This window comes from Hyaena hyaena, unplaced genomic scaffold (genome assembly GCF_003009895.1).
Source record: "Hyaena hyaena isolate Hyena2069 unplaced genomic scaffold, ASM300989v1 scaffold_832, whole genome shotgun sequence".
Taxonomy (NCBI): Eukaryota; Metazoa; Chordata; class Mammalia; order Carnivora; family Hyaenidae; genus Hyaena; species Hyaena hyaena.
In genome coordinates, this window is record NW_024081466.1 from 544476 (window position 1) to 569102 (window position 24627).

At 35.8% G+C, this 24627-nt stretch overlaps 1 protein-coding gene across 3 annotated transcripts in view; it reads right to left on the reverse strand.

Annotated features, from left to right (window-relative positions):
* Nucleotides 1–370: 370 nt before the first annotated feature.
* Nucleotides 371–24627, reverse strand: part of LOC120222071 (MOB-like protein phocein) — a 41522-nt gene continuing 17265 nt past the window's right edge. For 2 of the 3 annotated variants that reach the window (XM_039219756.1, XM_039219753.1), the window contains 7 exons: nucleotides 22630–22692; nucleotides 14030–14130; nucleotides 9401–9443; nucleotides 9128–9214; nucleotides 3684–3763; nucleotides 2541–2652; nucleotides 371–2416 (listed from right to left, as the gene is read on the reverse strand). In XM_039219756.1, coding sequence (XP_039075687.1) covers nucleotides 2285–2416; nucleotides 2541–2652; nucleotides 3684–3763; nucleotides 9128–9214; nucleotides 9401–9443; nucleotides 14030–14130; nucleotides 22630–22692 — 618 coding nt within the window. In that variant the 3' untranslated portion in view covers nucleotides 371–2284. The remainder of the gene's footprint in view (nucleotides 2417–2540; nucleotides 2653–3683; nucleotides 3764–9127; nucleotides 9215–9400; nucleotides 9444–14029; nucleotides 14131–22629; nucleotides 22693–24627) is intronic. The other variant, XM_039219755.1, reaches the window with a different exon arrangement.

The following is a 24627-nucleotide window of genomic DNA, read 5'->3' on the forward strand; positions in this document are numbered from 1 at the left end:
TGGATCTATAGTGGATAATCAAAAAAAAAAAAGTGCAGACTAATTTCTTTATTGCAGAGAGCCACGAGTTTTCTTTTCCTCCTTTCTTAGAAGATTTACCGTAAGTATAAACCAATCTTTTGTCAGGCTAATTTCTTTAAATACCACTTTATGTACATACATGTGTATCTTCAAAATTCTGTTAAGAGTATTAAGGAAAAACAGTAACTTTCATTTAGGTCCAATACCTAGTATAGTGAGTCAATTTCATGGTACAATGAGTATGAATAAGACCTTAATATGAATACAAAAGCAAGCCTACCAACTGTTTTCTTTTTGGGGTAGATTTTTTTATGATCAATTCCAAACACACAGTAGAGGGAAAATGGAATGAGTAAGAAAAAACATACTTTATTTCCCCGTTAACACCAAGTCATATTATTCAGAATGTGTTTCAACATACTTAGCCAGATCACCAATCCCAGCCACGGCCTTAGTTCAAATGTTTTACTAAGAAAATAATCAAGCAACAGAAATCCATTGTGAGACACCGTCTAGAGAGAACAGCTACATTGCTATATATAATTTATTAACTTAGTAGTTTAGTCTCTCAATAGTTAGCAAGTTTGTGTAAAAATTACTATCCCCATTGGTTTATAGTGACATTAATATAAATGCATAATTTCAAAGTCAACATTGCTTTCACTATGAACGTAAAACTTCTTAAAAAGATAGTTAGTTGTGGGTTAAAGTAAAGACTGGCTGCTGGGATAGCACTGTTCAAGGCCAAATACACTGCCAGGCTTGGAAACGCATAAATATATACACACACTCAGTTTGCTTCTATTTCCTACATTTTTGCTATATGTCCTTTGTTGTATAATACGGTATAAATTATTTCCTTAAGTTTGAAAAAAAACCAAGATGAATATATTTTCATCTTCATTTCAAAATAACGCTTTTAAATGAAAGAGTTCTCAATTGTTAACTTTGTTCAAGAGATGGATTTAAATATTTTCTTCACTACCTGTATAACTTTTTTGCCCTTAGTGCCTCATTACAACCAGTTTAGCAGTAAGACCTCCAGTGCTTTGTTAAAAATTGCATTCAGTAGATTATAAGGTTGTAAAATCTGCAGTTGAATCTTTCTTAAGATTCTGAATTATAACAAAGTCCAAAAAATGTAGGACCATTCATCAACACCCTTGGAAGCTCTGAATTATTGCAAAAAGACTCACGTGTGCATATAATTCAAACATTAACTTTGTGGGGAAGAGATGTAAAATAAATACTACAATATTTTTCAATTCTTTAAATGTTTCTTAGATGGCTAGATGAAAAGATTAGTATTACTAACAGGAAGAATCAAACTATTCTAGAGTGCTTTCCAAGTAATTAGAACAATTTTGCAAAACAAAGATAAGCAAGAGTCTATGCCAATACATTTTTCTGTAGTGTAATGTAATTGCTAATATGAGGTATAATCTGTAAGCAATTAATACAAATATAAATAGGTATAAGCCACACTAAATCACATTCTGGTGAAAAGCTTCTCAGCTACTGTGGTTTGGGTGAGGAATTAAGGGAAATGAGAAGGGCAGGGCAGGTTTCCAGTGGGAACGTCATTTACATGCCTTATCATTATCATCATCTCGTATCTAACAGTCCACTGCTGCAGAAAGGTAAATCCTTTGCAAGTATGCTGGTCTAGAATATAGTCTGTGTAGCACAGTAAGATTAATTAGGTATTACTAATACTTCATTTTCATTTGTATTTGGATTATACACATAATCATATATGTGTATCAAAAACTATAACCAGAATTTGAAAACACTTTCATCTCACTTTTGGAAAGTTAACAGTTAAGACTGAACTATGTACTACAGGATTTTCTAGAATATCTAAACTAGGGGTAGAACCAAAGGAAAACATTACTATTTCTTTAGTAAATGGCTAAAGCTCACTCATCTTTTTCATAGATGGGTTTATCTGATGAGGATTGTAATCCAATGATTGTTTAGCAGCAATTTTACCAAACTGTAAATTCTTTTATTAACAGGCATTATAAACAGATAATACTAATCTTATTTAAAAACCATGAGTGCCACACTGGTGAATATACAGCTCATGAATAACTTATAAAGTATTTCCCATTTTAAAAGGCAACACTCAGCATACAAAAACCTATACTAAACAAAGATGCTATAATATGGATACATGATTGATGTGTCTAAACAATATATATACAGTACATAATTATTGTTAATTATGTGATCAGTATATTTTTTTTCTATAATATTCCCTTCATGCTTCACTTTCCCCAGAAACCGAATTCTGAACTTCCTCTTCTAAAATTGGTACGATCAGGTTATCCTTGGACATCAAATTATATTTCATCACAAATTTGGTAAACCGGTGACACAAAAATGTTTCATTCTGTAGAGAGGAAGAAAAAAAGATATTTTACTATTCAAAACCAAAAAAACCTAGATATAATATCAACGTGTATTATTGTTATTCTGATAAGAATGCATCAGGGTAATTAGTGAAATATACTTACTTCATATTCATCAAATATCTGCCGATGATGAAAATAAGCATGTGAAAATATTCTGTAAATCCTACGGCATACTGATCCTAGTTTTGCTACAGATGATTCCTTTATGCTAACCCTAGAAATAGGAAAGAAATCAGATTCACAGAGCTAAACAGATCTTAGAACAATGTTCTGTAATGTTCTCAATTCACAAGTGCGGAGACTTAAACCTCAGGGGAAAAAAATGACCAGTGTAAGGTCACAGAGCTAGTCAGTGGCAAGGGCAGAAACTAGGACCCCTGTTTTCTGCTCCTGGGCCAGTGCTCTTCCTATAGAATCACAGTGCCTAAGATATTCAGTGTGGTAAGTTTTGAGACTTCATTAAAGTTCAATGCAATTAAATCCCCAACAAATCAAAATTTACTAAAACATAACATTTACAACATTAACACTTTGTCCACTACAGATGATTAAAACTACTAGAAGGAATTATTGCTTTATTCTACAGAATTTGATTTTTTTCAAACAAAAAAGTGCTTGCATATTTTTGTTATTAAAAATCTATACAGGATACTGAAGCAAAAAATAGTATTTTTAAACATATTTTACATGAGCTCTCTGAAGTTGATATGGGGGGGTAGGGAATCTCCAAATATATCCATCTAATAATAAATATCTTAACAGAATAAAAGGCCAGTAACAAACTTCACCAATAATCTATTACAATATGCAGAAGCTTTTTCCCAGATCTTAAAAATCTGTAAGCAATGATAAGGAATTCTTCAAAAACAAGCAGTCCAACTTAGGAAATTGTGCTCTTCGGGCATGCTGTGTAAGGGGAGGTTCGCTCTGTCACACAGATTCAAAGTGTGTAAATTCGACAACTCTAAAGCAGGAGAGGGAGAGCCCTGCAGAATGACGCACAGCAGCAGGAACTACCCTTGACTAAACTGGCCTGTGAGCTGTGCGAGCCAAGTCCTGCTGCTTCGAGTTATACACAACCTTAATTTCAAAATTTGAGTAAGTCTGAACTAACTATACAACAGCTAAAAAAAAAAGAGTTTAAAGAATACAATTCATTAAGTAGCAACCTAGTTTGTTTTAATAACATCAATCTTTTAAATTAAATCCAAAAAGTTTAACACCATGTTTACAAGTTTTATTTACCTGCTGGGAAAATATTTATTGCTATTCAGAAGACATGCAGCACCATCAAGTGTGTGTCTAGTATAGTCTATTGCAGGACACTATAAAGGAAAGGATATAAAAAATGCATCAACATAGAGATCTACCTCTTACATGAGGTCTGTTATACTGGTTTTATTTCAAAAACATGAGCATGTTTGAAGAAAAATGTCTTATATCAGAATGACTGTAAAATTCAATGTTACAACATATAAAGCTACATTATAAAAAAGTAAATCAGGTAAAATTAATTTTAATGATATAATTTATTTATCTCTATATACCCCAAATTATGTCAACATATAACTGATATAAAAATTATTAATGAAATTCTTTGGGGTATTTCAAAATTAACATGTAACTCACATACCACAAAATTTCTCTTTTTAAAAATGTTTACTGCTTCGGGGTGGGGGGGTGGGGCAGAGAGAGAGAGAGAGAAAGAGAGAGAGAGAGAGAGAGAGAGAGAGAGAGAGAGAGAGAAAATCCCAAGCAGGCTCCACACTGAGCCCTGACATGGGACTTGATATCATGACCTGAGAGGACACTTAACCGACTGAACCACCCAGGCGCCCTGGCAAAATTTCTCTTTTAAAATGTACAACTCAGGGGCACCTGGGTGGCTCAGTCAGTTAAGCATCTGACTTCAACTCAGGTCATGACTTCATGGTTCATGAGTTCAAGACTCACGTTGGGCTCTGTGCTGAAAACTTGGAGCCTCGAGCCTGCTTTGTATTCTGTGTCTCCCTCTCTCTCTCTGCTCCTCCCCCATATATATTCTGTCTCTTTCTCTCTAGACAGTAATTTAAAAAATAAAATGTACAACTCAGAAGTTTTTAGTATATTCACAAATTTATGCAACCATCATCAACTACATTTCTGAACAATTTCATCACCTGAAAAACAAACCCAGTTATCAACTAGCAGTCACTTCTCATTTTCTCCTCCCCTTAACTTGAAGCAACAATTAATCTACTTTCTGTCTTCCATGGATTTGCCTGTTATGGCATGAATATTACTTTTGATTCAAAATGTTTTTATACTTTGTTTTTAATATATACAAAAATGCTGTAATCCCTTACAGACTTCATTCTTTTCTATGGCTGAACACTTTTCCATTCTGTGCATGCATCATATTTTGTTTATTTAATCATCTTCAGTTGAAGAAAATTTGGTCGTTTCCATGTTTGGCTATCATGGATAATGTGACTATATCAGTGTACAAGTTTTGTATGGACATGTGCTCTCATTTCTTTTAGGTATATACCTAAAAGTGGAACGACCAAGTCATATGGTAACTATACTTATCATTTTAAGGAACTTCCAAACTGTTTCCCAAAGTGGCTACAGTATTTTATAGTCCTATCAGCATTGTATGACGATGCTCTTTTCTTCGCATCCTGGCCAACTCTTGTTATCTCTTATATTTTCATCATTCTAGTGGATGAAGTGTAAGCCATTGTGGGGTGTGTCTTTTCTTTTTCCATTTAAAAAAAAAAGTGGTAAAATATATTTGAGATGAATTTTGCCATTTCAACCTTTTTTTAAGTTTATTTATTTTGAGAGAGAGTGTGGGGGAGGGGGCAGGGATGGAGACAGAGGGAGAGACAAAATCCCAAGCAAGCTCCATGCTGACCTAAGCTGAAGTCATACACTTAACTGACTGAGGCACCCAGGTGCCCCCTCCTTCGTCTCAACCTTGTTTAGATGTACAACTCAATGGCACTAATTACATTCACTACTGTGCAACCATCAGTACTATGTGCTTCCAAAGGTTTTCATCATCACAAGCAGAAACTCTATAAACCTTTAAGCATTAATGTCCCATGTCCACTATCCCCCAACCCCTAGCAACCTCTAATGTACTTTCTGCATCTATGAATTTGCTGTTTATAGATATATTATGCAAGTAGAATCATGTAATATCTTTCCTTTTGTGTCTGGCTTATTTCATTCAGCATTATGTCCTCCAGGTTCTATACCACTGTAGCATGTTATCAGAACTTCCCTCTTTTATGGTTGAATGATACTCTGTTCCATACATTCCACTCTCATTGTGGTTTTGACGAGTAATGATGTTGAGCATCTTTTCATGTGCTTATTGGCCATTTGTTTATCTTCTTCAGAGAAATGTCTATTCAAATCCTTTGCTCATTTTTAACTGGGTAATCTTTATTTTTTTTAAGTTTATTTATTTGAGAAAGAGTGAGTATGTGCATGAATGCCCGCAAGTAGGGGAGGGGTAGAGATGGGGAGAAAGAAGATAATCCCAAAGAGGCTCCATGCTATCAGTACAGAGCCTGACACAGGGCTCAAACTCACAAAACATGAGATCATGACCTGAGCCAAAATGAAGAGCTGGATGCTTAAGTGACTGAGCCACCCAGGTATCCAATTGTGCGTAGTTGCTGAGTTGTAATAGTTATGTATCTGGATATCAGACCCTTATCAGAAATGTGATTTATAAAAATATTTTCTCCCATTCTGTAGACTGTCTTTTCACTTTCTTGACAGTGTCCTTTGAGGCAAAAATTTTTTTAATTTTGATAAAATCTGAATATTTTCTTCTATTACTTGTGCTTTTGGAGTCATTCATATTTAAGAAATTACTACCTAGTCCAAGATCATGAAGATTAACACATATGTTTTTTTCTAAGAGTTTTATAATTCTAGTTGTTATATTTAGGTTTTTGAACAATTCTGAGATAATTTTTGTATAAGGTGTGAGTCAGGGGTCTAACTTCATTCTTTTGTATACAGATACCCAGTTATCGCTTAATGAGATATTTGATGTTGTCTTCTTGTACTCTTTCAAATAGGTATTTTATTTCATACTTTGAGCACATCTCAGTTTGGACTATCAACATTAAATGCTCTGTAGCTGCATGTGGTTCATGACTGCTATTATATCAGTCAGCATAAATTTAGATCTTTGATTCGTTTATGGGAAAAAAAAACTTTTAGCTGCTTCCCTCCATCTCCCTCCTTATTTAACTCTCCGTTAAATAATCCTATTTCTTATCATTTGTAACAGCAAAAAGTTAGCAAATATACAAGGTTACCAAATAAGAAGTAATTTGTTCACAAGCTTTTATAAATTCTACTTTGCCAAATATGTATTTATAATGCTACTGCAGTCTGCATGTGACTGAAAGGGCTAGTAGATGGTAACAAGTTACAACCTTTGTCACTTACAGTCACTATGTACAATTAACTCTGTCTGTTGCATTAACCCTTTAATTCTCAAGAACACTGAGTAAATCATCATTGGTGCTGAGTACCCTGCCTCTTCCACTTTAGAATCCTCCTCGTTCTTTTAACCCGTAAGAGCAACTTTCTTAGTTCCTAATTTGTTAGCTGCTATTATTTCCTGACTGCACAATTATTCCAAGAGTTCAGAAAGTATCCTTTCAAATTTTTCTTTTGTATTTTTACAGAAATCCCTTTGCATTCAACTACCACTTGAAAATTCCACCATCATTCATCTTTCCTTGACACAATTCAATGGAGCTAGTCTTCTGCAACCAATGTTACAATTTTAAGACTCATTCACGGGAACCAAATGCAGATGATCATCCTATCTTATTAATCAAGAAAAAAGCAGATATGACAATGACAGTCTATATAAATCTCATAATACATCACACACTGGGTATCTTTTCCATTCTCAAGTGAGAATTATGCATCTTTACTATTTGCCAAAATGAAACTAACTTTCTTGATTCAGTTTCCTAATTGCAATTATCACATAATTCACTATACTATATGTAGCCAATTTCAATAAATTATCAGTGGAAGTATGTAGATTTTCCCAGATATAAATTGATACACAATCTTAATATTACTTCAATTAACTAACACACAAAAAAAGTAACAACCTGAATAAAATCAGTCATTCAAATAAGTACTATTTGCTTAGACAGGTACCAGATACTCCTTATTTTGGAGAACTTGCTTTTTCAAATAAAAGAACACCAGATGTTAATTTTGCAACTGGAAAGTCACTTGTGTTCAAGCCTTAGAGGTCTATCAATAAAATGATCATTTGACGGTCTATAATTCTGCAGAACTGGCCTAACCCCAATTATTTTCAATGAGTAAATGTACTATAGGAATGCAGATCAAGGAAAATGCAATGCATAGTTTAAACAAACTAGCTGTAATTTTTTAGATAAACTAAGGAAAACTGAATATGTAGTGGATATTAGATAATATGAAGGAACTACCTGTAACTAAAAAAGTTCTATAAACAATTGCAACTTCCTAAACTCTCACCATGACAAAAACTAAATGAGGAGAAAACAACATGAATAACTTTTTCAACATAGGATGAATTATGGATAGGAAAATCATTACGGTGGGTTTCAAATGATAGTAAGAAATATAAGGGATGCCTGGGTGGCTCAATCAGTTAAGTGTCCGACTCTTGGTTTCGGCTCAGGTCATGATCTCATGGTTTATGAGATTAAGCCTTGCAATGAGCTCTGTGCTGACAGTGCGGAATCTGCTTAGGATTCTCTCTCCCTTTCTCTGCTCCTCCCCTGTTCGCAGTCTCTCTCTGTCTCTCAAAATAAATAAACTTTAAAAAAATATTTTAAAAAGTAGGGAAAAAATACTGACCTTTAAGATTACAAAGCCCAAAAGCAACATTTCTTTAATAGATAACGCATCAAACTTGTAATCACCAACAGTTATTCCTATCAAAAGAAATTATGGGGCTCCTGGGTGGATCAGTCAGTTGAGCACCAGACTCTTGACTTTAGCTCAGATCATGATGTCATGGTTACTGGGACTGACCCCTATGTCGGGCATGGAACCTGCTTAGGATTCTCTCTCTCTGCTCCACCCCCTGCACATGCTCTCTCATTAAAAAAATTGTAACTAAACCAAAAAACTAAACATGTATATCTCATCCATTATACACTGGATACAGGATATGGTAGATGGTATTCTGTAACAGGCAATGAATCATCAAATGAGTTCTAGCCCATGATATTATCCAATTATGAAAAGTGATCATCATAAATCCTAAAATAGCACTGTGGCAATAAACTTAAAAAGAACTCTAGGGGCGCCTGGGTGGCTCAGTCAGTTAAGCGTCCGACTTCGGCTCAGGTCATGATCTCACGGCTCGTGGGTTCGAGCCCCGCGTCAGGCTCTGTGTGGACAGCTAGCTCAGAGCCTGGAGCCTGCTTCAAATTCTGTGTCTCCCTCTCTCCCTGACCCTCCCCTGCTTATGCTGTCTCTCTCTCTCAGAAATAAAACATTAAAAAATTTTTTTACAAATAAAACAAAAAACCCAAAGAACTCTAAACCAAACCACAAAATAAACAGTGAACTAAAACACTAAAAATTTATTGACCACTTTCTTGGAGAGATTTAGATTATGATGATTTTATTATTCATTCTATTTCATAATGTCTCACCTCTTTTGGAGTTTTATGGGCTGCACAAAGAAAAATCCATTGTTCAGTTGCTGTCATCTGAGTACATGTATCTGGATGGCATTCACTCTGTTAGAAATGGTTACATTTCTTAATATGTAAAACAATGAAAAAGTTTATCATTTGGGTTACTACGCCCCCATGTAAAACTACAGAATAATTAGAAATACTGGGTAAGTCTCTGGAAGCACTTAAAGTTACAAAAACAGAAAACAAATCAGAACTTTCAATAATAGCTTTAACTTAAAATATTACCTGAAGTTTGACAGCAAGTCCATTTAGTTCAAGACAGAATTGCCTAAAAATGCAAGTATATAAATGAAAAGTCTTATCCATTCTCCACATTACTTTTAGAATACTAACTGTAAAAACAGAATCCCATCAGTACCATCCTTCCTTTCTCGTCACCACTGTCAACAACATCTGAATTTACATGGCATATTTCATACAGAAGCATCCAGATTAGTAAGCAAAACCCAAAACAACAACCCTAATAAAATAATGTTCAATATCAGCCTTCAGTGAGCTGATCATAATTATACACTGGATATTGGTACAATTTTTCTGAATTTGGTAACAGTTACCAAAATGCTTAGGAAGTATATAAATTTTTTTACTAAGTCACTCTCCTAAAAATCTATTCTAATAATCAGAATTACATGCAGATAAATGTACAAAGATTTTCACAGAAAGTGTAAAAATTTTTTTGAAACATTCCAAATAATCAGCAATTGCAGAGTAGTAAAATGTTGGTATATACATAAACAAAGGATATATATTTATATTAACAATAAGATTCCGGTTATATTAAATATCATGTACTTATCTAATACAAACATATACAGAGAAAAAAACTAGATGTTTTAAATACCTGTACAAGTTTTGTTCTGATTACAAACAACATGTTCCTTAAGAAAACTTTAAACATGATCAAATATATAATGTACAACAAGAAGGTCCTTCATAATTCCACCACCTCTTCCCAAAAGTTAATTATTATTTACATGCAACTTTGATTTTCTATGCAAAGATTAAAATATATTGGACTGTGTCATACACAACTTTTTGACTTGCTTTTTGGTCACTTAATAGAGTATGCATTTTTTTCATGATATACTCTTCTTCTAAAACTGCCAAACAGAAATTATAAAGCCTAGAAATTCTGGGAACATAGTAAATGTTCAAAATATATTTTTTAATAAATGAAGAATGGAGGAAATTGCACAACATCAAGATCAACATTTCTGACAAACTTGTTATTTTTTATGAAAAGACCATTAATCCTCTATGTCACTAAGATAACTTACTTTAATAGCTGTCAAGATACTGAACGCACTCCCTCTAAAAATCTTACCAAATTAGTTAACCACTATTATGTTTCCTCAACAAATGGGAACAGTCTGGTTCCCTAAAAATGCAAAGCTAAAACTAGTTATAGATTAAAGAGTCCCAAAAGGGAAAAAACAAAAAACCCCACACACATACATGAAAGAAAAACTATAGAAGAAAGTAAATAAGGAGTCAAATTATCTGTTGTCTGTAAATGCATTTCATTTCCAGATCCCTAATAATAATGCTGTTCTTAGATCACAAAAATAACACTATTTCTGAATCACCACATCACTCTCTACTGCCCCATACCTATAGGGTGCATGCCAAGTTTTCAAATTGTTTTCCACTAAGTGGTAATAAAGACAGTTGGTGAAAAATAAATTTCCCATCTAGTTTAACTCACGTATGGCCAAAAGCAAAATTACGCTAACTGATTAGGCAGTGTTTATGGGGACAATCTGTGGCACACAATGGAAATCTAATAGCTTCCAATTAATTAAGTATAGGGCTGACACGTAGAGTTGTGCAGCTGAAGAGACAAGCTAGAGCTGATATCCAGCCTACACTCTAATCTCTAAACCATACATCCTGGCATAGGATTGCATCCACTCAGAAGGGGAATCTCTTCCAATTACAAAGGTTTCATATGGGCTAGTGGGAGATTTGAATGAAGTCCCAATAACATAATATAACCAACTATATTAACCAATAAGAGCAAGTATTAAGCCTCAAATCAATTACATCAAGTACTTGCAAAAAACCAAAAAGCTACTTTTGAAATTCTTCTTGGTCAACTATAAAGATGTATACATTATGATGAAGATAAAAAAGAATACATATGTGAGATTTAATACATAAATATAAAACCTAAATAAAGTGGCTACTATTCAGGAAAAAAATATAAAAACAACAGTGCCAGGACAAATGGAATATGCATGAGAAAGATTATATGTTTTGTATATTGCATATTTTATAGTCTAATTAAATATGGAGGAAAAGGTTTTCATAGATCTGAAATTAAAATCTTATATACTATAAAATCAGCCCTCGGTTGTTAAGAATTATGCTTGTAAGTGAAAAAAAATTCCCCACTTATTTTCATCATTAATCCTAACAGGTAAGTAAGTCATTATTTTCCAAGCTGATTAAAATAAGGCAGAGGGGCACCTGGGTGGCTCAGTTGGTTAAGCGTCCAACTTCGGCTCAGTTCATGATCTCACAGCCCATGGGTTGGGTTGAGCCCCAAGTCAGGCTCTGTGCTGACAGCCAAAGCCAGGAGCCTCCTTCAGATTCTGTGACTCCCTCTCTCTGCCCCTCCCCTGCTCACATTGTCTCTCTCTCTCTCTCTCCCTCAAAAATAAACAAACATTTAAAAAAAATTTTTAATTAAATTTTTAAAAAGCAGAGAATATACACTAAAAGTGTTATTTTGTTTTTATAAGAATGGGAAAATATCTACATTTTCATACTTTCAATTATCATGCATTGAGATGTGTTTTTATTTTTATTTATTTACTTTTTTTTAATATTTTTATTTATTTCTAGGAGAGAGAGAGAGAGAGAGACAGCATGAGCAGGGGAGGGTCAGAGAGAGAGGGAGACACAGACTCTGAAATCGGCTCCAGGCTCTGAGCTGGCAGTCAGCACAGAGCCCGACGCGGGGCTCAAACCCACAAACTGCGAGATCATGACCTAAGTGAAAGTCGGACGCTTAACCGACTAAGCCACCCAGGTGCCCCTTGAGATGTGTTTTTAAAAAACTGTCAGGGGAACCCAGCTGGCTCAGTCATTGGAGCATGCGCCTCTTGATCTCAAGGTTGTGTATTTGAGCCCCATGATGGGTGTGGCAATTATTAAAAATAAAATCTTTAAACTAGATCAAGGAGTCAAGTGATTTGTCCAAGAAACCGGCAGAGTACAAAGAAGTCTTAGCATCCTGAAATTGCTGAACTGTTATGACAAGATATTATGTCTTAGCAATGTCTAGATAACAAGTCAGTAGCATCAAACAAATCAAACAAAAAAACACACAAAAAAACCCATCAGACCAAACCAAGCCAAACAGAAAAACAGTGCCCAGTCTACAGTCTGTGGCACTCATCACAGAAAAGTGGTCTAATTTATTCAGGGAAAGTCCTATTTCCATTTCACTTATTATTTAAAAATTAATAAAAAAGAAACAAACCCTGGGGCACCTGGGTGGCTCAGTCGGTTGAGCATCTGACTTTGGCTCAGGTTATGATCTCATGGTTTGTGGGTTCGAGCCCTGCGTCAGGCTCTGTGTGGACAGCTAGCTGGGAGCCTGGAGCCTGTCTTCGGATTCTGTGTCTCCCTCTCTCTCTGACCCTCCCCTGCTCATGCTGGCTGTCTCTTTCAAAAATAAATAAAACATTAAAAATTTTTTTTAAAAAGTAACAAACCCTAATGAACATCTACCTCATGCTATATTCTTTATATTTAACCTACCAACTCAGCTCAGCTCCCATTTACAGAGAAGCTCACAACTTCAAGAAATAACTTAGCAACTTAAGGATTAAGCTGCTTTTTTTAAGTTTTTATTTTTATTTATTTTGAGAGCCAGTACATGCAAGCAGAGGGAGGGGCATAGAGAATCCCAAGCAGTCTCCAAGATGTCAGCATGGAGCTTGATTCAGGGCTCCTTCTCACAAACCACAAGATCATGACCTGAGCCGAAATCAAGAGTTGAGCGCTTAACTGAGCCATCCAAGCACCCCTAGCATTAAGCTGTTTAAAGTTAACTCTTGTTAACTAGTCATTTGCTAATCATCAACTTTCTCATTCACAGGGTATCTAAATTTCCCAAACTCCTTCAGAATTACAATTAATCTTCATTTACCACAGGGAAGACTGAAAATTCACAGTAGTTAACAGGCAGCTCATCAGACACCAAACCTAGACCAGAGCCTTGTTGTGTTCCTTTATAGAGAAATAAAAGTTTATCATGAGTGGAGAAATAGAAACAATTCATTTGTGGTTAAGGAATAATTTGTGGTTAAGAAAAACTGCATAGGGGCATCAGTATGATACCAACTTGGTCTTGGGATCATGGGGATCATGGGTTTGAGCCTCATATTGGGTACAGAGATTACTTTAAAAAAAAAAAAAGGGACGGGGTGTGCCTAGATGGCTCATTTGGTTAAGCATATGACTTCAGCTCAAGTCATGATCTTGTGGTTTGGGAGTTCAAGCCCTACATCAGGCTCCATGCTGACAGTGTGAAGCCTGCTCAGGATTCTCTCTCCCTCCCCCATCTCTCTGTCCCTCCCCTACTTGCGTGTGTGCTCTCTCTCTCTCAAAAATAGCTTTAAAAAAATTATGTAAAAAGATAATAATGCCCAAATCCAGAAATGTAGAAAACAATCAGTAAATAACAAAATTGAAAATTTTATAATACTGTAAACATAGAAGGTTTAAAATTTGGCTTTTTAGTCTACGATTACATAATGATTTTATTTATGATTCATAATCATCAATTAACGGTTATTTTTACTAATGGAAATCCTACTATTTTGATATATCATAAAGACTTACCTTAAATGTTCATATTTCCATACACCTTCATCTTGGCCTTCAGGTGGTTCAAGAATTTTGTCAATATTGGAACAATCTGCTCTTATGTTCTGCTGAATATACTATAATAAAAAAGTTCCCATCGTTAATTAATACACTACATGGCAAATCTTAAATATATTTAATTTTTGAATACATGATTGCTCCTATGTTTCAACTTTTTGGGGTTATACACAAAATAGGAAATCAAGTACAGAATCATTGTTCCTAATTTGGAAGAAATGAGGTAACCCTTACTTATGCTTCTCCAACTTAACTTCTTTGGGATAAGATATATTACATAAATGCAGACATGGTACTTACTAAAATTGGATGTGGGGTCAAAACTGAAACTATAGGGGCACCTGGGTGGCTCAGTCGGTTAAGCTTCTGACTTCGGCTCAGGTCATGATCTCAGTGTTCGAGGGTTGGAGCCCCGCGTCTGTGCTGACAGCTCAGAGCCTGGAGCCTGTTTCAGATTCTGTATCTCCCTCTCTTTCTGACCCTCCCCTGCTCACGTTGTTTCTCTCTCTCTCTCAGAAATAAATTTAAAAAAAATTTTTTTAATTAAAAAAAAAAACCTGAAACTATGATTTTCATAAGGACATAAAATGTAAACAGTATAACTGTGGTACATAATGCATGAATCCATTAATATGAATTATCTAGAATAGGCACCTCTATGGAGACAAAAAACAGCAGTTGTTAAGGACTAGAGAAAGAAGGGGATGCAAAGGAGAATGGAGATAACAGCTAATGTGAGGGAGGTTTCTTTTGGTGGGGAATGATGTTCTAAAATTAAACTGTGGTGATGGTGTACAACCCCGTGAATATCCTAAAAACCATGAATGTATATTTTAAATGGGTGACTTTATGGTATATGGTATCCAATAAAGTCGTTTTAAAAAATGACTAGCAGGGGCGCCTGGGTGGCTTAGTCGGTTAAGCGTCCGACTTTCACTTAGGTCATGATCTCGCGGTTCGTGGGTTTGGGCCCCGCGTCGGGCTCTGTGCTGACTGCCAGCTCAGAGCCTGGAGCCTGTTTCAGTCTGTGACTCCCTCTCTCTCTGACCCTCCCCTGCTCACGCTGTCTCTCTCTCTCTCTCTCTCTCTCTCCTAGAAATAAATAAAANAATGACTAGCAGGGGCGCCTGGGTGGCTTAGTCGGTTAAGCGTCCGACTTTCACTTAGGTCATGATCTCGCGGTTCGTGGGTTTGGGGCCCACGTCGGGCTCTGTGCTGACTGCCAGCTCAGAGCCTGGAGCCTGTTTCAGTCTGTGACTCCCTCTCTCTCTGACCCTCCCCTGCTCACGCTGTCTCTCTCTCTCTCTCCTAGAAATAAATAAAACATTAAAAAAAAAAAAAATGACTAGCAGAAACGCTAAGTTAAAAAAAAAAAAGCATGAACATTCACTTTTAATTTAAATAAATAAAATTAAATAAAAATTTCAGATCTTTTTAATGTTTCATGCAATAGATGATTTCAATAATCTAAAATCTGAATAGGTCAAATAAGACTAAGATACCTAATTACAGAAACTTAATAACTAAAAGGGCTTTTTATGCCAAACTATTTTGCCTATTCTCAGGCAACCTTTCTTGAAAATTAATGTCAAAAGCTTGCTCAAAAGATTTTAATGACTCCCTAATGCCTATTTAAACTACTCTCCCTGATTTTCTGACCCCATCCCAAGTTCCAAAGTTCTGCATGAAATTCTCTCAAGTAGACAGAACCAACTTCTTTACCTTTTCTACTGGCCACCTCAAATTCCATACAATTCTTTCCAAATTCCCCTTCCCCCCACACACTCATTTTTCCTGATTGTAGTGCTCACAAAACTCTGACTTCCTACCACATCTGTCACTATATAATCTAAATTAGCAATTTGTCTATGCACGTTTATCTTTCCTGCTCTCATTATACCGTCTACAGAACTCTTAAAAACGTGTTTATATTTAATAAATAGCACTTATTTATTTTTTAAAGACTCCCTAAAAAAACATTTAAGTTTTGTTTTAAATTTTAGTATTAGGACCTGGCACATAGGAGATTTTTAACAAATTTTCATTGTCTTTTCCTAAACTACATTACTTGAAATTAAGGATAAAGATGCTAAAAAAAAAAAAAAAAAAAAGGATAAAGATGCTAATTACCTGAAATGTTGAAACTATGGAGGATTACGGATGAAAAAATTTACCAAAAATGAAGTGAAGATTCTGATTCTTTAGTATTTTCTGGTGATCCCCAAAACAGTTTGATAGTTAGGCACACAAAAATATATTCTGCAATACAGTTGGCTCATAATGAATACTAATTCTTTAACCACAGGCTTAGTAACTGAATTTACTCAAAATTATTAAACTTTTTATAAGCAGAGTTAAAAGTTGTCAATCTTCAGGGAATCTAGAATCCTTTTTATTGATGACAATACATATAAAACAACTAAGAGAACAGGGGTATCTGAAGCAGGTGTCTGGGTGGCTCGGTCAGTTAAGCATCCAACTTTGCTCAGGTCATGGTCTCATGGCTGATGAGTTCAAGCCCTATGTCAGGCCGTACTGATAGCTCAGAGCCTGGAGCCTGCTTCAGATTCTCTCTGTCTCTCTGCCCCTCTCCTGCTCATACAAACACTCTCTAATATAAACATTTTAAAAATTTTTTTAAAAAGAGAGAGAGAGAAAGAGAACAGGTGGCTCAGTCAGTTGAGTGTCTGACTCTTGATTTTGGTTCAAGTGATCATCTCACGGTTTGTGGGTTTGGGCCCTACATCAGGCTCTGTGCCGACATGAATTCTGCTTGTGATTTTCTCTTCTCCCTCTCTCTCTCTGCCCCTCCACCCTTGCATATGTGAGTGCATGCTCTGTTTCTCTCAAAAATAAATATAACTTAATAAAAAAAGAGAGAGAACAGAAGAAATCCTTAACTTTCAAAGAAAACAAAAATGTGAGTCCTCCATACTTTTATGGAAATAAAGACAGCCATCATTTTAAATGAGCTAAGAAAAGTAAATGTCCTAGTAGCAGCTGGGTGGCTTTGTCAATTAAGTGTCTGACTCTTTTTTTTTTTTTAATATTTATTTTTTGAGAAAGTGAGACAGCGTGAGCAGGGGAGGGTCAGAGAGAGAAGGAGACACAGAAACTGAAGCAGGCTCCAGGCTCTGAGCAAGCATTTAGCACAGAGCCCGACACGGGGCTCGAACCCATGAACTGTGAGATCATGACCTGAGCCGAAGTCAGCTACCCAACCGATTGAGCCACCCAGGCGCCCCTAAAGTGTCTGACTCATGATTCTGGCTCAGGTCATGATCTCACTGAATCCCAATCGCTGCTTGGGATTCTCTCTCTCCCTCCCTCTCTCTGCCTCTCCCCCACTTCTACTGGCTCATGTTCTCTCTCTCTCAAAATAAATAACTACTAAAAAGAAAACTAGGGGCATCTGGGTGGCTTAGTCAGTTAATCACCCGACTTCGGCTCAGGTCATGATCTCAGAGTTCATGGTTTCGAGCCCCATGTAGGGTTCTGTGCTGACAGAGCTAGAGCCTGCTTTGTCAAAAATAAATAAAAACATTAAAAAAATAAAAATAAAGAAAGAAAAGTAAATGTTCTAATGCTCCCTAAATATAACTTTTTCCTTATGGAAATTTTTATACTATTTCTGAGTTATTAGTACTATTGGCAATTTCTGTTTTATTATGAAAAGTTATTTTTATCATCCTCAAAACACCCAAAAACTAAAGATTTACAACCGCAATGTTACTCTATCCTCTCCCTGTCACACATAATGTGGTACAAATCTAAACTAGGAGTTTTCATGTGCATCACAAGATAGACAAACATGAAATAGGAAAAAAAGAATAAGCCCTATCATGAAAAGCTGTAATATTCTTAAGTACATTTTCAACATTATCTTTATTATGTTATTTAGTAATTCAATTAAATGGAAAAGTAGTACCATTACTACATAAAACTTTTGCTGCTGAATTTTAATGCTAAAAGGCTTTGAAGCTGAGTAAACTATATAACTATTATTTAGGAAACTAGCTTTGGGGGTGCCTGGGTGGCTTAGTCAATCGGTTAAGTGTCTGACTTCGACTCAGGTCATGATCTCACGGTTCATGGGTTTGAGCCCCGTCTTGGGCTCTGTGCTGACAGCTCAGAGCCTGGAGCCTGCTTCGAATTCTTCGTCTCCCTCTCTCTCTTGGCCCTCCCCTGCTCACACTGTCTCAAATAAAACATTAAAAAAATTTCTTTTAATTTAAAAAAAGAAACTAGCTTTGTAATCTTTAAGAAATTCCACCCAAAAAAATCCAGAAGACAACCTTATAAGAATAGTGTTCTTTATGCTTCCAAGAACTTTAAAATCCTAACTTACTACCATTTCTTGAAAAGAATCTTTTTCAGGTAGCTTCCAAAGGCATTACCACTTCTACCTGATACTGTCATCTGATCAAGCTCACTAACATTTCAGATGCTCTCAGTATACACTTAACTTCCCAGGCCTTTCCAGTCTCCTCAGTAGAGGAATACACTGTACCAAATTTCTAGACTAAGTTTAAAAAAAAAGCATGAAATTCTTCCTTCTGTTATGAAAAAGGCAGAAACATATCTTTCTAATGACTTATTCCTGTGGGCTATAATTATTAATAATTACAAAGATCTAGTACTGTGTTTTATATAAGACTTTTCCCAAAACAGTTTTTAGAAAACATTTGGGAACAGTAAAATACCACACAAAAACATCTTATTGCTTCCAGTTCTGGGTAAGATGGAGTAAACACACATCAACTTTTCTCTCCCACTGTACAAAATCATAAAATCTGGACAGAATGCATGGTATGGCATTTTGAGATCTCTGAGGAACAAATATCAAAAAGAGGAGCTGGAAAGAACACTAGAATTCAAAGTATCACTGAACTCGCAGTGAGTCTGTGGTATTCCTTTTTCCCTCTAGTATCCCTGGCCTAAGCTCAACCCAGGATGACACCCTAAATTGTGCTCTGTTGATGTTAATAGATCCAGGAGAAACTACATAGTTCTGGCTCAAAGAATGGAAAATGGCACTCCTAAAGCTCAAAAAGAATGAAAGCTGCTGGGTTTTTGCCCTCTGCTTTTTCTCCACTCTAGCCTATGCCTAAGACAATTCCACAATGGCAGCAAAAGTAGCTGGCAACAGAAAAATTCAAGGGACAAAATTCTCAAGAAGAGAAATCTTCCTCTCCATTTGATGGTGGGATCAAACCCTATTTCTTTTTCTCTTTTTGTCTTTCCACAACCACACCACAATTCTAATAAGTGGTTTCTGGATGGAAGACCAGAAAAGGTGGGTCCTAGGAAACCAGAATGTATCAGAGAGATATTAAAGAGAGCAAAACTCAGAAATGTGACCCCATAAAGGTGTTCATGAACTCCAGAGCTCAATCCTAATCTGCACATGCTCACATGCATTGATCTGATAATTAGCATATGACAGACTTTGAGAATTGAACTAATGGATATACCTCCACCCAGGCTGACCACAGATTGGTCCACACAGAACAGATTCAAGGAGTAGCACAAAGGCTTTGAAATCTGAACCAACACTAGAACCTCGGTCTGGTTGGAACTTGCAACCTATATCTAACCAGGTCAAATACCTGCTAAAACAAAAATATCAACATTCTCCATGGGATTAAATAACACCAGAGTCTCAACATAATATTCGAAATGTCCAGAATACAATCCAAAATTACTTGGTATACAAAAAATATGTGAAAATCTCAATTCAAGAAGACGAATGAATTGGGGGAAGGGAGTAGTGGAAAGCTGTTATTGTTTAACAGATATAAAGTTAAAGATGAAAAAGTTCTATAGATAAAGGCTGTAATGATTGCACAATAATGTGAACATACTTAATGCCACAGAGCTATACATTTAAGGGGCCCTTTTATAGTGTAAGCTATACACTTAAGCTGGCTCAGTGGGTGGATCTCAGTATCATGAATTTGAGCCCCACACTGGGGTAGAGTTTACTCAAAAAAATAAAATAAAAAACTTTTAAAAAAGTACACTTAAAAGTGGCAAAATGGTAAATATATTTACCACAATAGAGAAAAACAGAGTGAACAAAAAGTCCAAAGAAATACATGCCCAGACACATAATCAAGCTGCCAAAAACTAAAGATAAGCCAATGAAAAATGACACATGACATACAAAATATTTAAAACATTGCAGCTTTCTCATCAGTGACCATAGACAGAAGGAACTGACACAACATGTTCAAAGTGCTGAAAGAAAGAACTGTCAACCCAGAATTCTATATCTAACAAAAATACCCTTCAGGAATGAAGATAAATTAAAGACATTTTCAGATGAAAGAAAACAAATGATGTGTTACGTGGAAACTAATTTGACAATAAACTATCTTTAAAAAAGAAAGAAAGAAAGAAAGAAAGAAAGAAAGAAAGAAAGAAAGAAAGAAAGAAAACAAATGATAATTTCTAGGCAGCAGAGCACTCTAACAGAACTGCTAAAGGAAGTCCTTTAGACAGAAGGGGGGAAAATTAATACCAGAAGAAAACTTAGAATATCAAGAACAATAGAAATTATAAATATCTGGGTATAATTATAATAGGCCATTCTCCTCCCCCAATCATTTGAAATATGTTTGGCAGATGAAAGCAAAAATGTAACATTGACTAATGGGGTTTTCAATGTATATAAATGTAATACTGACAGGAAAAGCATAAAGGGATAATGGGATCCATAGGATGATAGTTTCTACTTTATATATTTCAAATATATTATATAGGGACACCTGGGTGACTCAGTTGGCTGGGCATCTGACTCTTGACATCGGCTCAGGTCATGATCTTGCGGCTGTAGGATCAAGCCCTGCGGCAGACTCTGAGCATGGAGCCTGCTTGGGATTCTTTCTCTCCCTATCAAAATAAACTTAACAAACTATATTACAGGGGCGCCTGGGTGGCTCAGTCAGTTAAGCATCCGACTTCATCTTAGGTCATGATCTCATAGTTTGTGAGTTTGAGTCCCGCATCAGGCTCTGTGCTAACAGCTCAGAGTCTGGAGGCTGCTTCAGATTCTATGTCCCCTCCTCTCTCTGCCCCTCCCATGTTCATGCTCTGTCTCTCTCTCTCAATAATAAATAAACATAAAAAAAAAAACTTATTACATAAAGAGACAGCCAAAATTACAATTAAAATAGAATACTAACAATGTTCAATATGTAAAAAGCCAGATGAGAGGAAATGAACAAAAAAACCCTAGAGGGAACAAACTGAAAACAAATAATATGATGGCAGACCTAAATATAAACATATCTACCAATAACTAAGTCAATATTAAATGGCCTAAATAAACCAATTAAAAGACACAGACTATCACAAAAATAAGGAAAGAAACACAACTATACACTGTCTACAAGAAACTTACTTCAAATATAATGATATAGGTAGATAAAAGTAAAAGGATGGAAAAAGATATACCATACAAACATCAATCAAGAGGAAGCTTCAAGGAATGAAAGGTGGTTCAATATTTATTAAAAAAAAAAGTGCCTGGCTGACTCAGTCAGGAAGCATGCTGAACTACTCACCTCCCCAATTTCAAAACTTACTACAAAGCTATAGTAATCAAAACAATGTAGTATTGGTATATGGATAGACACAAAGACCAATGGAACTGCATGAGCTCAAAGAAATAAACCCCTACATACATAGCCACATAATTTTTGACAAGTGTGCCAAGACCATTCAATGAGGACAGCCATTTAAATCATTCTTAAGTGTACAGTCTAGTGATATTAATTACATTCACAATGCTGTGCAACCAAAGAAGAGCCCTGGACCCAATGGCTTCATTGGTAAATTTTACCAAACATTTCAAGAACGCCATTCCTGGGGCGCCTGGGTGGCTCAGTCAGTTAAGCATCTGACTTCTGCTCAGGTCATGAACTCATGGTTCGTGAGTTTGACCCCCACACTGGGCTCTCTGCTGTCAGCACAGAGCCTGCTTCGGATCCTCTGTCCCCCTCTCTCCCTGGCCCTCCCCTGCTTGCACTCTCTCCTTCTCTCTAAAAATAAAGATGAAAAAAATAATAATAAAAATAAAGAACACCAATTCTCTTCAAACTCTTCTAGAAAACCAAAGAGAAGGGAATACTTCTTAATTCATTCTATGATTTCAGCCTGCCTGATAGCAAAGTCAAACAAAGACACTGGAGTAAAACTAGAAACCAATACCCCTTATAAACACTGATACAGAAAATCCTAGCAAGCCAAATTCGGCAGCAAATTAAGAGAATTATATATCATTATCATGGGGGATTTATTTCTAGAATGCAAGGATGGTTCAACATACAAAAACTGACCTATATGCCTCATTAACAAAATGAAGGGGAAAAAAAATCACATGTTCATCTGAATTGGTGTATGTGACACCAATGGAAGACTGATAAAAGTTTTAAAAAGGCATTCTGTTTTTTCCATGGATTCTGTCTTGTGCTAAAAGATATAAGAATATTTAACTATGCCAAGGGAGGTAAAATGCTTAGGTTACTGGAGTTGCAAAAAACTATTGTTATTACCTGCTGAACAGCTAGTGTACTGTCCATTTCATCAAAGGATTCATCAGGCCAATTATAGAAATCCTATAAAAAAATTCATGGTTAAAGCACATACAAAGTTACAAAGAAGCAACATTACTTTCATTAACTTTGATTCTTAATACACTCAAGAAGAAAGCTCTCATACTATAAACATGATTATCAGTTGAGTGAATTAAAGGAACTTTATTCAATGTTTTTAAATGAACACCAAAATTTAGTTATTTAACTGAACTACAAGTTAAATTTTTCAACCATAAATCCCTAAACTTTTCATGGATTACCTGAGGAGATAAATCTATCACTTTTTTTGGTGTATAGTGGCTAACTATCTCTCAAAAAGTTAAGCTGAAAAAAAATTCTCCAAGCACTGACTCAATTTTTACCTACAGAGAATAGTTTGTGATGGTGCTGGCAATGGTGGTGGTGCTAGTAGTAGTTACTGTTCTGTAAGTACTATTTCAGACAGACATTATAAATTATTATTCCAGTTCCAAATGGTGTCTTAAATTTCTAAATCAAAATATAAGTTCCACCAAAAAGTAGTCAACCAGCCTTTATTAAGGGCAATTGGTACTTTTGTGGATCACCTTATACCAGTTCTGAAATTCTCTATAGGTAGTGCAGTTCACAGACATTCCCGTAAGTATATAAGAACTTTCCCATCTGACTGATTTTTTCAGCAAAGTCTACCTATGTATCCTTAGGCAGCACAATACCAAACATATAGGAATTGCTTGATAAATGTCTCTGGAGTAAAACTGAGGGAAACAGGAGTAGTGAACCAATGATCTGACCTATAACCCTGTATCAATCAACATGGGTAAGTCTGCAAACACCTTAAGCAAAGACTGGAGCAAAATGAAGAATTCAGTGTATGATACCACATGAATAAAAGTTTAAGAAAGTGCAAAGCATACTTATGGATACAATGCATACACAGTAAAAGTATGCAGAAAAGAAAAGGAATGGGGCGCCTGGGTGGCTCAATCGGCTAAGCGTCCGACTTACGCTCAGGTCATGATCTCGCAGTTCGTGGGTTCAAGCCCCACGTTGGGCTCTGTGCTGACAGCTCAGAGCCTGGAGCCTGTTTCAGATTCTGTCTCCCTCTCTTTCTGACCCTCCCCTACTCATGCTGTCTCTCTCTTAGAAATAAATAGAACATTAAAAAATAAATAAATAAATAAAAATAAAAGGAATGACAATCACTATCATTTGGTTGAAGAAGTGGGTAGAAGACAGAAGAATGTGATAAAGAGGGATTTATCTATATTAGTAACATCTTAGTTATGAAGGGTAGATGTTAGGTATACCTTAAGTGTCTTACACTTTTCATATTTTTCTTTTTTATAGTTGCCCTGTATTAATGAAAATGAATTAACCTTGTTTTAATATGTCAGGAGGCGCACCTGGGTGGCTCAGTCAGTTAAGGATCCAACTCTTGATTTTAGCTCCAGTCATCATTCCATGGTTCCTGAGATTGAACCCTTTGTTTGGGCTCTGGGCTCACAGCTCAGAGCCTACTTGGGATTCTCTCTCTCTTTCCACGCCCCTCTTCTACCCCTCCCCCGGTTCCTGAGATTGAACCCTTTGTTTGGGCTCTGGGCTCACAGCTCAGAGCCTACTTGGGATTCTCTCTCTCTTTCCATGCCCCTCTTCTACCCCTCCCCCGCTAGAGTTCACTTGCTCTTTTTCTCATGTTATTTAATATTATATATTATTTAATAGATCAAGAAATAAAAATAACCTTCTAGAAGTTTTTCCACAATGTTTTCTCCTAGATAGCATCTAAATACAATTAAAGACTAGTTTTTTTAATTCTCTCCATGCAATTTATACTGAAAATGTTTTCCATCAATATGATTTGACTATTCTTTCCTTTAAAAAAATTAAGATAGTTTGTAAAATATTTTGTTTTAAAAGTATTAAAAAACACATATAGGAATATACAGAAGAGATATAAAAGTATTAGCTGGTAAT